The following is a 13,634-nucleotide window of genomic DNA, read 5'->3' as shown; positions in this document are numbered from 1 at the left end:
CCGTGGGCCTGGGTTCCAGCCCAGGAGGCACCACCTCAGGCTCACAGCCATGTCAGGCAGCCCTGGTTCAGCGGGTGGAGGGCGTGTGCATCATGCCCAGAGATGCCCCCTGGCTGGACCCCAGAGCCACTTCCTTGGGCTTGGCCTAGATTAGGCAATGGGGCCACCTGGGTGGAAGCGGCTTTGAGACTTTCCTTCTTACTTCACCCCAACTAGGCTGGGCTGCTCGTCTGTGCGTTTTGCAGATCCTGGTGGGCTATGCGCAGAGTGTTTGGGAGCCAGGAACAGAACCTGCCTCTGGGCACCAGGCAGGGGCACCAGCCTTGAGGAGACGTCGAGCTGTGCTGGGCAGTACTCCTGCAGAGTCCTCCTCTCTGGGCCCTCTTGGCCCCTCACCAGGCAAGGTGGTGTCCCCCGCCATACTCCTCACTTGACTTCTCCCCCAAGTGTGCCTTGCTCGTGACTCTCAGATATATTCTGTCCTGACCCTTCCTCCCTTGGGAGTCTTCTGGAATATATCTGTTATGTATGATCACAAATTCTTATATAATGCAAATGTAAAGATATCTCATTCTGATTTCAAAACTTCAGTGATGCTCTGTGTCTTCCCCACTGTCCTGGCTTGGGGATGCTGCAATGGGATGCAGGAGCTCTAGCACCTACCTTGTAGCCCAAGGTGTCAATCAGGAAGAAATCCACAATATTTAGGATGAAAAAGTGGACAGATTCAAATAAATATGGATCGTGATTGTATTGTCCAGACAGAACCTAATCTATTCCTACCCAGTCCTGTTCAGTCTTTCCATATTTCTTTACATCACTCGGAACCTTAGGTGACACATAACGTTTCAGGAGCCCTGGCACCTTGCGGATGTGGACAGTTGGTGGCTGAGGCTGATGCTCAGGCCTGGCCTACTGTCCCAGCCACCCGGCCTCCCTTCCCCTCTCTGCTCCGGGTTCCTCTCCCATCTGCATCTCTGCCTCTTGCTGCTCTTCACCAATCTTTCTCACCCCGGGACTTGCCCCTTCCTTTATCATGATTTCTTGGGAGAAGGGGCCTGGCTGCCCAGATCCCCTGACCCTTGATGGGGAGAAGTTTGAGCATCTGCAGCCCACAGGGGATCCAAGCTGAGGAAAACGCCCAGGAGGCAGAGTTTCCGAAAAGCCCCAGGGCACTCCCCAGATGTGGGTGAAACAGTGCCCCGTGGGCATGTTCTTGGGTCCTCCTGAACCACCAGGAGTCCTGGTTTCCCCTTTCTGTTGCCCAACTTGTTTCAGTTCCTGCCCCTTCCCCCTGCCCCTGGGTATATTTTCTGCTGACTCTGGGGTCCTGAGTCACTCCCCTGGAAATAAGGACTCAAAGCTCCCAGAGCAAGGACCACGGCTGAGGGCTACACACAGGTGAGAGCCCCGTGCAGCTGGGCTGTGGAGCTGGGCGAGGGTGTTCTGAGCAGAGAGTGGGGAACAGAAGACCCCGTGGTAAGTCGTAGAGAAAGTCAGGACGAAGACGTGGGCACAGCAGACACGCACCCCTCTCAGGATGCTCTGCTGTGAAGGATGCCAGGGAATGGGCTGGAAACTAAAACCTGGGCTGAATTCAGAGAGGGACTGTGTAAAGATGAGCAGCCCTGCAGCCCCCTGGGTGCCGAGGAGCAATCAGGCGTTGAGAGAAAACATGGATGCTGCAGGAGGAAGGGGATCAGGGAGGGAAAGGGGCAGGGGGCTCTGGAGCCTGAGGACAGGGTGGGTCTTGGGCCGGGATCGCGAGTTCTGCTCACAGAGCTGAAGCCAGAGAACAGGGACTCTGAGCAGCCAGGGCAGTGGCTCTGCTGGGACAGGAGGCAAGGGCTTCCGCTGTGGGTGGGAGTGGGAGAGGAGGCTCGGAGCTGTGAGGGGAAGAACTGAAGGTGCCATTATAGGTCATGTCATGTGAACGTGAGTGGAGGAGGAACCGGGGAGCCTTGGGGAGCAGGGATGTGTCCACGTCCTGTGTGGTCCTGGGCGTGACGAGGGAGAATCCAGCTCTGCCCCCTTGAGAACTGCAAACCAAGGTCACACCCTGCTGCAAGCCCCAGGGTCCTCCTCCATCCCCATGTCCACATGGAGCTTGGGGAGACCAGGTGAAGCTGTGGCCCAGTGACAGGCAGCAGCGGGGCTCGTGTTCACGGGGAACCAGTGTTTCTCCTGTGAACTGTGGCGGAGCCTGAGTCCCACGCTTTCTTCTCTGCCCCTCCCCATCCTATCATTGCAGAACCTTCCTTATCCATTGCACAGAACTTCAAGGGTTGCCTTAGAGATGCTTGAGAACAAGCAGTCCTCCACCTGTCTCTGCAGTTGTCGGGAGGTGGGGGAGGCATCTCCAAGTTGTTTCTGAGAGGAAAGAGCATTGGGGTTCTGTAGAAATGTCACCCCCAGGTGCAATTTCAAACAACCAACAGGCACTTTATAAAGCAAAAACAAGAAAGTGGCCTTGAATTTAATATATAATTTTATTAAATGATCATATAACCATATAGCCAAATTACTTAAATATATAGTCAATGTAAAAGTTTATTACTATTATTATTTTGGTACCAGGGATTGAACCCAGAGGTGCTTCACCACTGAGCCACATTCCCAGCCCTTTTTGTATTTTTATTTAGAGACAGGCTCTCACTATGTTGCTGAGGCTGGCCTTGAACTTGAGATTCTTCCACCTCAGCCTCCTGAGCCTCTGGGATGACAGGTGTGTGCCACTGCTCCTGGCTATAAAAGTTATAAACGAGATACCGCACATTACCTTCTTCATCTTAAGTCTTCCAACTCTAATGGGTATTTTACTTTATGGCCCATCTCAAATAGGACTGGCTGCGTTGCAGTGCTTAAAGCCCATGTGAGGACCCCCTGACATGTGAGATGGCCTGTGTGTAGAGGTGGCACAGCCCAGTGGGTCAGAAAGACCCTGGCCATTGGAAGACTCCAAGCAATGAGCTTAAATGCCCTAAATCTGCACAAGGAGTATCATACTTGGGAGAGAGAGAGAAAGAGAACCCACAAACCCGCCACCCTAGCCTTACTGTGTGTGTATGCGTCTGTCATCTATCACTGAGCCTCTTGGTACTGACTCATCCACCCCTTGAGGAAGCCTGCTGCACAGATCAGAAGAGACCAAGGCCTGGGGCCTGAGCCTGGCTTGTACTCTACCATCGAATCTCGTGAGATGGCTGCATTTGGACCATCCTTTCTATCTTGGTCTTCTGCATCCCTGAGAGTCAGAGCCCACCCAGTGGGCAGAGAAGAGCATCCCATCCACCTAATGGGATAGCCCCAGAGGCCAGGGGAGACAGGTCCCCTGCCCGGGCTCCCGCTGACACAGAGGCCACCCGATGTAATCCTGGCCAACATGTTACGGGTTGTCACTCTGGTTTGTCCCCCTCATCCAAAGCTAATGAGTATTCATTATGATGTGCTGCCACAGCACAGAGGGGAGGCCTCCCTGGTGTCCTCCCTGGTGAGCAGCCCCTGGGCAGCAAAGCTGGTCTTGGCAGTCAGAGCTCCCAGTGCCTCTGTGAGGAGACGGGCTGCCTCCCACCTCTTCCTCAGTCCAGGCACCAGCTCTTCGTCTGTTTTTTTGTTTTGTTGTGGTTGTTTTTAAGTTGTGGCAAAGTACACAACATAAAATTCACATTTTAAATGAACATTTCAGTGGTAGTAGGTGCATGTAAAATGTTATGCAACAGTGGCACCATCTAGTTCTACCACTTTTTCCTCACTCCAGATTACACTCTGCATCCAATAACTCTTCATTTCCCCTCCCCCACCTTCCGGCACCCACTAATCTCCCTTTTGTGTGTGTGTGTGTGTGTGTGTGCGCGCGCGCGCGCGCGTTGACTTGAAACTGAACTTGAGCAGGGGCTGAGCTACATCCCTAGCCACGCCCCCCTCCCCACTACATTTTAAATTTTTATTCTGAGACAGGACCTTGCTAAATCGCTCAGCTTGGCCTCAAACTTGCGTGATACTCCTGCCTCAGCCTCCTAAGTAGCTGAGGTCACAGGTCACACCTGTAACCACCACTCCAGCCACTAATCTGCCTTTTGTCTCTGACTTTGCCTATTCTGGGTATTCACTGCAAGTGGAATCATACATAGGTTATCCTGGGGGTCTGGCTTCTTTTGTATAATATTTTCAAAGTTCATCTGTGTGGTAGTGTGTATCAACACTTTATTTCTTCTTATATTCCATTGTGGAAATGCAGTGTTTTGTTCACCCGTTTACCTGTTGGTCGACCCCCAGGTTGTCCCCCTCTTCGGGCTCTTGTGAAGGGTCTGTTGTGGGTGTTTTGAGAGATTTGCATGTGAGCTGCCAGGGGAACATAGGACGCCCTCTTGCCCAGCAGGTCTGTGAAGAGGTTGCCCATTTTTAGAAGCGGGTAGATCCAAGGGACAGTGGTGACTTTGTTCTAGCTCTTATGGAAACCCTAGAGGACAGCGAGGGGGTGAGTGGACGGTAGTGGGTGCAGAGATAAGGGACTGGAGAACCTGTGTGGGGTCCATAACTAAAGCCTGTTCACTGCTGAACTCCTTCAGGTGTGGACAGGATGCAGGCCAACTCCTCTCTTCCCGCGAATGCATCTGCAGGGATGCAGGGCGCATCCGAGGGCTACGTCGTCCTGAATGTCATCTCTTATCTGGTACTCGGGGTCACCTTTGTCCTCGGCATGCTCGGCAACGGGCTGGTCATCTGGGTGGCCGGCTTCCGAATGACCCGCACGGTCACCACCATCAGCTACCTGAACCTGGCCCTGGCCGACTTCTGTTTCACTTCCACTCTGCCCTTCCTCATAGTCTCCAAGGCCATGGGGGGACACTGGCCCTTTGGCTGGTTCCTCTGCAAGCTAATTTTTACTATCGTGGACATAAACCTGTTCGGGAGCGTCTTCCTGATCGCCCTCATCGCTCTGGACCGCTGCATCTGTGTCCTGCACCCGGTCTGGGCCCAGAACCACCGCACCGTGAGTCTGGCCAAGAGGGTGATCCTGGGGCCCTGGCTCTGTGCCCTGCTCCTCACCTTGCCAGTCATCATCCGCGTGACGACAGTGACGGATGTGCGTGGCACTGGGAAAACAGCCTGCACTTTTGACTTCTCTCCCTGGACCAAAGACCCTGCAGAGAAGATGAGAGTGTCCATCACCATGCTGACGGTCCGCGGGATCATCCGGTTCATCATCGGCTTCAGCATGCCCATGTCCATCGTTGGCATCTGCTACGGCCTCATCGCCAAGAAAATGCACAGACAAGGCCTGATCAGATCCAGCCGTCCTTTACGGGTCCTGTCTTTTGTCGTAGCTGCTTTTCTTCTCTGCTGGTGCCCGTATCAGGTTGTGGCCCTCATAGCCACCATCAGAATCCGTGACCTCTTGAGAGGTCTGGGCAGTGATTTGAGATTAGCGATCAACGTGACCAGCTCGCTGGCCTTCCTCAACAGCTGCCTCAACCCGATGCTCTACGTCTTCATGGGCCAGGACTTCCGGGACAGGCTGATCCACTCCCTGCCGGCCAGTCTGGAGAGGGCCCTGACCGAGGACTCGGCCCAGCCCAGTGACACAGCCACCAACTCTTCCTCGCTCCCTGCAGAGGTTGAGTTACAGGCAAAGTGAGGGGGGTGGTTTGGGGTCACCTGGGAGCTCCAGTCCCAGCTTCCTCTCTCCTCAAGTGACACTGTCCCCCAGCTGTGGGCTGCCCATCTCATGCCCCCTGATTTGGGGAGAGGGAAAAGATGTGAGGTTACTGCTGATGTCTTTTTTTTTGTTTTTCTTTTTTGCCTGCTTGGTCAGAGGTGAGAAGAGAAATCATGCATCCTCATTAACCCAAAAGGGTCCTAGTTGATACCTATTACCCTAACACCATTAATAATGTCCACTTCATTTCTCAAAAGTGTCCTGCTGTGGACAATCAACTGTAGGGTCACCTTAGGAAATGAAGGAGGAGGGAGAGGTAGGGCTTAAATCAGACAAAAAATTTACAAGGTGTTTTGTAAGAGGCCTCAGGCCAAAAAGTAAATACACCGTGGAGCTGTGGAGATGTCAGCTGAAGCCCTTGAAGTCCGGGTAAGATTGCCTAATTCCTCCTGTGGTAAAGGCTGGGGAAACCCATCGTCCTCCCCACAGGGCGGGCCTCGGGGCGCCAACTCTGGCTTCAGTGAAGGATGAGTCCAGTTCACAGAGTATCCGGTGCCTGTTACCCTTGCTCTGAGCTTGGCTCACCCAGAGTGGAACCCAGGAAGTTCCCTAAATTCCTTTAAAAGCTGCTCGCATGAGATCCTCCAATGGGGAACACGCTTTCGAGAAGTTTGGTAATGTGGGACCTGGGCCGGTCAGCCCCAGAGCAAGGTGAGAGTGTCCAGCTGAACTTCAGACACCCTCGGAGTCCATCCTCCCTCCCAGCTCCTCCTTCAAGATTTCTGCTTTTCTTTTCCTTTTTTTTTTTTTTCTTCCCAATTCAGAGCTCTCTACTCCTCACACCCTGGTCTCTGCCTTCCTGTCCCCCCCCCCATCGTCCCAACCCAAGCCAATTATCAGTGACAGCATCCTTTCTGAGAGGATGAGGGAGTCGCTTAAACACCACGCACTGAGCATCACATTATTCCATGTTTAAAAAGAGAGAGAGAGAGAGAGATAGAACACAAAAGGAAGAAAATGGGAGAAGAAAGCGGGATGTGGGAGAAGCCCAAGGCTGGGCAGCGATGGCTGCTCTCAGGACTCAGCCCCTTCCCTGGACTCCCAGAAGATCTTTCCTGAGCAAACCCAGGCGCCTTCCAAGCCTTCATTACAGCATCCGGAGCCTTGATACAATCTACCCTTCTGACCCTCAGCCTCTGCAGGGCATTGTCTGACTCCTTTAATAAATGGTTGTTGCATCAAACCTTTTGTTCCTGCACCTCTTTTACAGTTATCCAGGGAACTCGCGCAGCCGGTATCTCTTTAGATCTCCAACCCCCTGAAGTCAGCTGACTTCTTCCTGTCTTGACATACGGGGAAATTGAGACCAGGACAGGATGTGATACCAGGTTGGAGGACCCACCCAGTCCTTGCACAAGAAAGCCCTCATTTCTGACACAAATAGAAAGTTCAGAGGTTCCCCCAAACACCCTCAGTTTCTCTAATTTGGTAGAAAGAGTCACAGAGAGGAGGGAGGAATCCATCTGAGCAAAGAAGATGTGAGAGTTGACAACAAGGAGTCTCGGATTGCCGGGGCAGAGGGAGGTCACCTGACAATATCCAGCTCCTCCTCCGACTGAGATGTGCTCTTTGCAGGTGTCTTTCCTTAAATCCCCTTGTGTTCTTCCAGTGCAGATTGTGAGCTTAATCCAGCTAGAGGGGGATTTGCAAATTGCAAAGAATGATTCCTTCCTAAATTCTCTAAGATACTTGCCAGGATGTATTCAACCGGTCGGTGCCTGTGGCTGAGGCTGACCAAGCTGAGGGAAATGGGCATAACTTGGTGAGTAGGTATTGCCCTCTGCCCGACCTGCTGGGGAATCACCTGGTCCCGCATGGACCAGAAATAAAAGGCAGGAGAGAATGGCCCAGGATGTGGCATAAAGAACAAGAACAACCGGGTGTGGTAGTAATCCCAGCAGCTCGGGAGGCTGAGGCGGGTGGATCACAAGTTCACAGCCAGCCTCAGCAGCTTAGCAAGGCCCTAAGCAACTCAGTGAGACTCTGTCTCTAAATAAGATATCAAAAAGGCCTGGGGATGTGGCTCAGTGGTTAAGCACCTCTGGATTTAATCCCAGGTACAAAATAAAAAAAAGAACAAGGACAGTTGATAGCCCCTGTCCAGTCCCAAATCCTGAGGATATCCAGCTCACCCCTGAATGCTGCATCCATGAAAAACAAACCCCTCCAATAGAAGTTAGACACTCAGAATACAGACCTCTTGTCACACTGTCTGGACTGGAATCTTGACTTCACTTAGAAGCTCTATGATTTGGGGACGGTCTATTATTTTTTTCTGCATCAATAATTCAGTAATAGTCCCCTCTATAAAGAGACAACACATTAAAATTATTTAATTGAAGAGAGTTTAATGAAGGTACATGTAGGGTTAAGAGAACCAAAGAAAGGGTGATATATGTACCAGTGGGTAGCAATGTGCTGTCTTCATTTCCAGGGCTGTTGTAACATGTACCACAAATTTGGTGGGTTGACAAAACAAAAATTTTGTTATCCAAATGTTCTGGAAGTCAGAAGTCTGAAATGGGTTTTGCGGGGCTAAAATCAAGTATCAAGAGTGCTGTTTCTAACAGAACTTCTAGCAAAGAGATCCTTCCCTTCCCCTTTCCAGGGGCTGGCCATCTTTCCACGACCTAAAGCCACTTTCTCCATCTTCAAATCCAGCAGTGTGGCACCTCCAACCCTGTCTCACGCTCCCACCCCGCTGCCGCCCTCCTTCACCTAGGACACTGGTCCCGGGGATGATCCAGAATTCCCTCCCGTCCCCTGACTGCTGAGCTCTCCTATGAAAGGTGTGCTTCGGTGGTTGTCTCTAGGAACTAGCTAGAGATTAATCTCCCCCTGCATCTAAAATCCTCTCAACTGTCAAAACGTCATAAAATGCTGAAAATATAAAACACGATCAATGCTCTCTCAGCTCCCCCACCCCGGGCTGGGTCACGGGGGTCATGAACCGTGTGATTCCTCCCCGCACCCATCGTGCTCTGGCCCACCCCCTAGTCCTCAGGCCCCATATGCTGTGGTGATACCCTGAGTACACCTCACACGCCTCCCCCTCCTCTCCATCCTCACAACCACCGCCCTGGCACACGTCTTCAGTGGCCAGACTCGCCCGGGGCCTGCGTCCCTGGCCCAGCCCCAGGTGTGTGCTGCACACCACAGAAGACACTCGGGTTCATCTTCTGGATTAGCCAGGGTTCTGCAGAGAGAAGGAACCGATCCGATGCTCACAACCAATACGTAGAATGAGAGGTGTCAAGAGAAATGGGCTCACGTGGTTATGGGGGCTGACAAGTTCCGAGACCCTCAGTTGGCAAACTGGAAACCAGGGTGTTTAGTCACAGCCCAAGTCCCCGGGCCTGAGAAGAGGGGGCATCGACACAGAAGGTCCTGTGTAAAGGCCAGCAGGCAGGAGAGCCAGGAAGACCTGAGGTTTCCGACTGAGAAGAAGACAGGGCTCAGTCTGGAGGAGGTCAGCCTTTCCCACTCAGCCTCGGGTCCACTGAACGAGCCTCATCCACATCAGAGTGACAGGCTGCTCGACTCAGCCACAACACAAAGGTACACCTGATTTAAAAAAGCTTCACAGAAACACCCAGAGTAATGTGTAACCAAACACCTTGTCACCTGTGTCCCAGTCAAGCTGACACATAAAAGAAACCAGTGCATCTCCGGAAGCCGTCCCCCCACCACCTTCCAGGCCACAGTGCCCAAGTCCGTGGCTGTTGGGAAATCAGGAGGAAGCCCAGCTCCTCTTACTCAAAAGGTCCACTTCCCCTGCTTGTTCCCCAGCTCAGCTCGGAAACCCCTGAAGCTTGGGACACACTCCAGGAATGACGACAATTCAGAGAAACCCCAGGGCAGAACCCGCAGCCTGGGTCAGAAAATAGTTCTCCAAAAGAGGGGAACGTGGAGCCTCGGGTGCTGAGGAATCCCAGGCACCAGGGGCCCGGGGCCTTCATCCCTTCAGCTGCCGCCGTCTCGTCTCGCTTGTCTAATGAGTGTGTCACCGTCCTCCAGAGAGGTCGTCTGCACACTGCACAGAGACAGCGCTTATTGCTCTACAGGAATGTGGAGCAGCCCAGCTGTGGTCGGGTCTCAGGGATGCCACGATGAGTGACAGAAGCCAGGCACAAACGAAGCCCCATTGGGTGGTTCCTTCGACCCCAGGCCGGAGCCCAGGGCAGCTATGCACAAGGGTTAGAGGTGGGGCGCAGCCTCCCTGGGCTGGGACCAAGGGGGCCCAGGAGGACGTTGTGCTGCCCGATCCAGGATCCGGTTTCAGGGCCATGTGAGCAACACAAACACATTTTGAGGGTGTGTTTATGACATGTACCAGGTTCTGGGTGTATGTTAACGTTTTGACAAGATCTTTACTGAGAAAGGCAGAAAAGGGGGGAAGGAATGGAGGGAGAAAAGAAGAGAGGAGGGAGAGAGAGAGAGAGAGAGCACTTTTCGACATAAAGGAGACAAAGGGTGAGTTTCGGGCTTTTCTGCTGCTGAGCAGATGAGGAGGGTGGGCAGGCACAGGACTCCTGCAGATGGTGGAAATCGTCTCTGATCTCCCCGCCCCACCCTCATGCACACACCTGGACACAGAGAGGGGAGGCAGGGGGTCACCAGCCCGGGGCATAGAAACGTCTGGGTTCTGAGTCACCCGAAGCATCTGGTCAGTGCCTAAGGGAGAGATGGCACCCTTAACAAAGTCCCTTTATGGTCAACATTAATCCTAAGGGCCAGGGACAGCCGCAGCTCCAGGTCTTCAGATAGCCAAGGGCCTGGATTTCTGGGCATCTGACCCGTGGAAACCCTGTGTTTCTCTCCCTTACGCCCCACCGACAAAATGAGATGGGTCACTACAACTCACAAAGGGATAACTGTTAAAATTCCAGAAATTTTAGGAACCACTTTTACAAGTTAAATAATACACCCTTCCAGTGAAAAACACAGAGTATTAAAAACAAAGCCAATGGATTCTTAAAACCCATCACTTCCTGATTAGGTTGCTATATTTTGATAAACCATGTCCCTACATATGCTGCCATCATTGTCAGCTTTGATCTGACTCTCGAACTTCAACAGAAAAACCAACCAACATTCACATGGGAACAACACTCCTCATCAAGGACGTGAGCTACCTCTTGACTGAATTGGATCACTCTGAGCATTTATTTGTAGTCTCATTTTTCTGGTGACAGAATTAGAAAAACTGGAACTCGATTTTGCAAAAACTACTCACTCCCCCCCCCACTTCCTTCTTCTTCTTTACAAGAAATGTCACCTTGAAGTCATAATTGTATGGAATTTACAATAAAGAGAATGACATAATATTATTCAGAAATGATATGCAACATTCTTTAAAATTAGTGAAATTTATTGTGCATCTCTCTATAGAAGTAGATTTCCCCTGGAGAGGCAGATGCTGTTGATTTATCAGCACAACGCGGCGTGGACCTGTGCACACCTGTCTTGGAATCTGTAAGAAACCTGTTAAAATCCCAGCTGCAGCAGTAATTGTGTGACCTCACACTCGTCCCTTCCCTCTCTGGGCCTTCTTTACTGTGGCCATCAGAGAGGTGAAGTGGGCAGACGTTGGTGTGAATCACGGCCACCGAATCACGGCCACCACCAACATCTTGGCTATTCCCACCTGCTGGAGACTGCTCTGCTCACCTCTGCTGCCTCTGTCCTCTGAGATCCAGGCCACAGACACAGCACCTCCCGTCTGACCAGCCTTTCCTCCTGGTCACACCCGTCTTTAGCAATCAATAGACTGGAGAACCCTTGAGCAGACTTGGTTCTAGACCTGTGTGGGAGACCAACCTCGCATATAACTGAGTTAACTCCCCTGCTGGGCCATGTGACATCAGGCACCCATGCTGCTAGACTGCCCCGCCTTTCTAGGGTTCGAGTGACTGTGTCTTCCTACAGCCCCAAGAGTGGAGCTAGGCTCACCTGTTCCTTTGTAATATAACCCCTTGCCCTGTTTAGGGTAGAATCTTCCATGGAAGTGCCTTGTGTGTGTCCCCTCCTCTTACTGTGCCCTTGGGTGTGGCCTACCCAGGTGTCAGTCAACCTGCTGACAGTGGACATCATGAAGATACTCAGCCCCTGAAACCTGACCCCTGGCCTCATTTGAATAGCTTCTCCTCAATAAAAGGGGTCAGCGCCCGCTCTCTCTCTCTCTCTTTCTGCGGACCCTTAAGGTCAGAGGAGCCATCACAGTGACCCCAAAGAAAAAGGTATTTGTGTCTCTTGTGTGGTTATTTTGCACAGCCCAGTTAGCCCAGTTTAACTAGAGTGACCCCTGAGCCTTTTAGTCACAAACAGAAACCCGGCAGACCTGGGGTTGGGGAATAGGAAACAACTTTAGGGACCCATTCTGCTCCCAGTCCCCTTAGAGGAAGAAGGACCTCATGAACTTATGCAGCTGGCTGATCACTTGCTCAAGTGTGTCCAGCGCTGGACACATCAGTCCTCTCAGCCAGCTGTAACATTACCACAAACTGAGTGGCTTAAAACCACAGAAATGAGTTACATCACAGTTCTGGAGCCCAGAAGTCTGAAATCAAGATGTTCATGGAGTTGGTTCCTCTTGAGGCTCTCGGGGAGAGCCCCGTCCACACCCTCTCCTGGCTTCTGGCAGCTGTTGGCGATGCTTGGTGTTCCTCGGTATCATGGCTCCCATCCGGCCCCCACCCCCCATTCCCAGGCTGGAGTCCTAACCCCCAGTACCTCCTATCGTGTGCTTGTTTGGACACTGGACCATCACAGATATAATTATTTAAGTTAAGATGAGCTCATGCTGCACCAGGGTGGACCTGTAATCCAGTACGACTTGTGCCCTCATGAAAAGGGAACACTTAGACGCAGACACACATGCAAAGATTTCAGGGACATTCTACAAGCCCAGACATGCCAAGGCATGCCAGAAGCCAGCGAGAGGCCTGGTGCCCATTCTCCCTCAGAGGTTTGGCAGGAACCAACCCACCAACACCTCCAGTTTGGACTCACAGCTTCTGGAACTGTGAGACATCACAATTCTGCGTGTGAGCCCCGCAGCGGGCTACTTATTCCTAAGGAAGCCCTAGAAATCCAACCCACTCGGCAGACAGCTGCGTAGGCCCTTCCCGTCTTCACACGGCCTTCTCTGCAGCCTCTACAGAATGTCAGCACATTGAGGGGCCACCCTACATCAGGATGGCCTCAGGTCGAAGTCCTTAACTTCGTGACATCAGGCCAATGTCTGAGGCTCTGGGGGGTCAGGACCTGCAGATGCAACCTACGACCTGGGATTCACGTTTCCCCTCGTGAAATCCTAGCTCCAAGTGTCAGAGGAGGGAAACCAAGTCTCCGGGAGAATAAGTCACCTTCCCAAACTCGGGTGCTGGAGGTGGTATTGGGATGAAGGTCCTTCCTGCTTGCTGCTGTGCCATGCTCTGTCCCACAGGACGCTGCAGTGACCAGGACTCGCGGTGAGAAGAGGGGTGAGAACAGGAGGACCCACCCAGCTGCAGGTGGGCCATCTGTGCAGATGTCCCCCGGGAATGTAAAAGGCCTGAGAGGTCACTTACACGAGGGGCCCATCCCCGGGGCGTGGCGGTCCACAGGTCAGTTAGCAGAATTCTTAGGTATATGACGACGAGATGTTTCTGGCCTTGGGCTTCTGGGCAGCCTCCCCATCCCCCACATCCTCCAATGTCTGGAAAAAGAAGATCACCCGGGATCAGAGCGGCATTTTCCGGGATGGGATCTTCCTTGAGAATCTCTACCCAATTGCTGGGAATAGTAAGGAGCAAACCCCTTTTCCCCCTCCCTAGAGGTTCAGCATTTGAATGAGAAATAAACTGGCAGCAGACATATTAACAGGAGAAAAGACACGCACATTTATTAATGCATACCCGGGGCAGTCCCAGGG

The 13,634-nt window shown here is 52.3% G+C and overlaps 1 protein-coding gene across 4 annotated transcripts; it reads left to right on the top strand.

Moving 5' to 3' along the window:
• The first annotated feature begins 1,258 nt into the window (after nucleotides 1-1,258).
• Nucleotides 1,259-6,902, top strand: Fpr1 (formyl peptide receptor 1). Of its 4 annotated transcripts, none has more exons than XM_015507400.2 (3): nucleotides 1,318-1,401; nucleotides 2,842-3,059; nucleotides 4,569-6,902. In XM_015507400.2, the coding sequence occupies exons 2-3, from the start codon at nucleotides 2,966-2,968 to the stop codon at nucleotides 5,636-5,638; spliced, it is 1,164 nt and encodes a 387-aa protein (XP_015362886.1). In that variant the 5' UTR covers nucleotides 1,318-1,401; nucleotides 2,842-2,965; the 3' UTR covers nucleotides 5,639-6,902. The 4 variants fall into 4 exon arrangements, with proteins under 4 accessions (XP_015362887.1, XP_015362886.1, XP_048661975.1 ...); XM_048806018.1 differs by having other exon boundaries at nucleotides 2,842-4,477; XM_015507401.2 differs by lacking the exon at nucleotides 2,842-3,059 and having other exon boundaries at nucleotides 1,259-1,401.
• The last annotated feature ends 6,732 nt before the right edge of the window (nucleotides 6,903-13,634 follow it).

Source organism: Marmota marmota, unplaced genomic scaffold (assembly GCF_001458135.2).
Source record: "Marmota marmota marmota unplaced genomic scaffold, marMar, whole genome shotgun sequence".
NCBI lineage: Eukaryota > Metazoa > Chordata > Mammalia > Rodentia > Sciuridae > Marmota > Marmota marmota.
Note: the sequence above shows the minus strand (reverse complement) of the source record. Positions and strands in the feature narration are given on the sequence as shown.

Coding starts and splice junctions, on each gene's coding strand:
- Fpr1 (XM_015507400.2), top strand. CDS start 2,966: ATGAGCTTAAATGCCCTAAATCTGCACAAGGAGTATCATACTTGGGAG. Junction 3,060..4,568: donor CGCCACCCTAGCCTTACTGT/GTGTGTATGCGT, acceptor GAACTCCTTCAG/GTGTGGACAGGATGCAGGCC.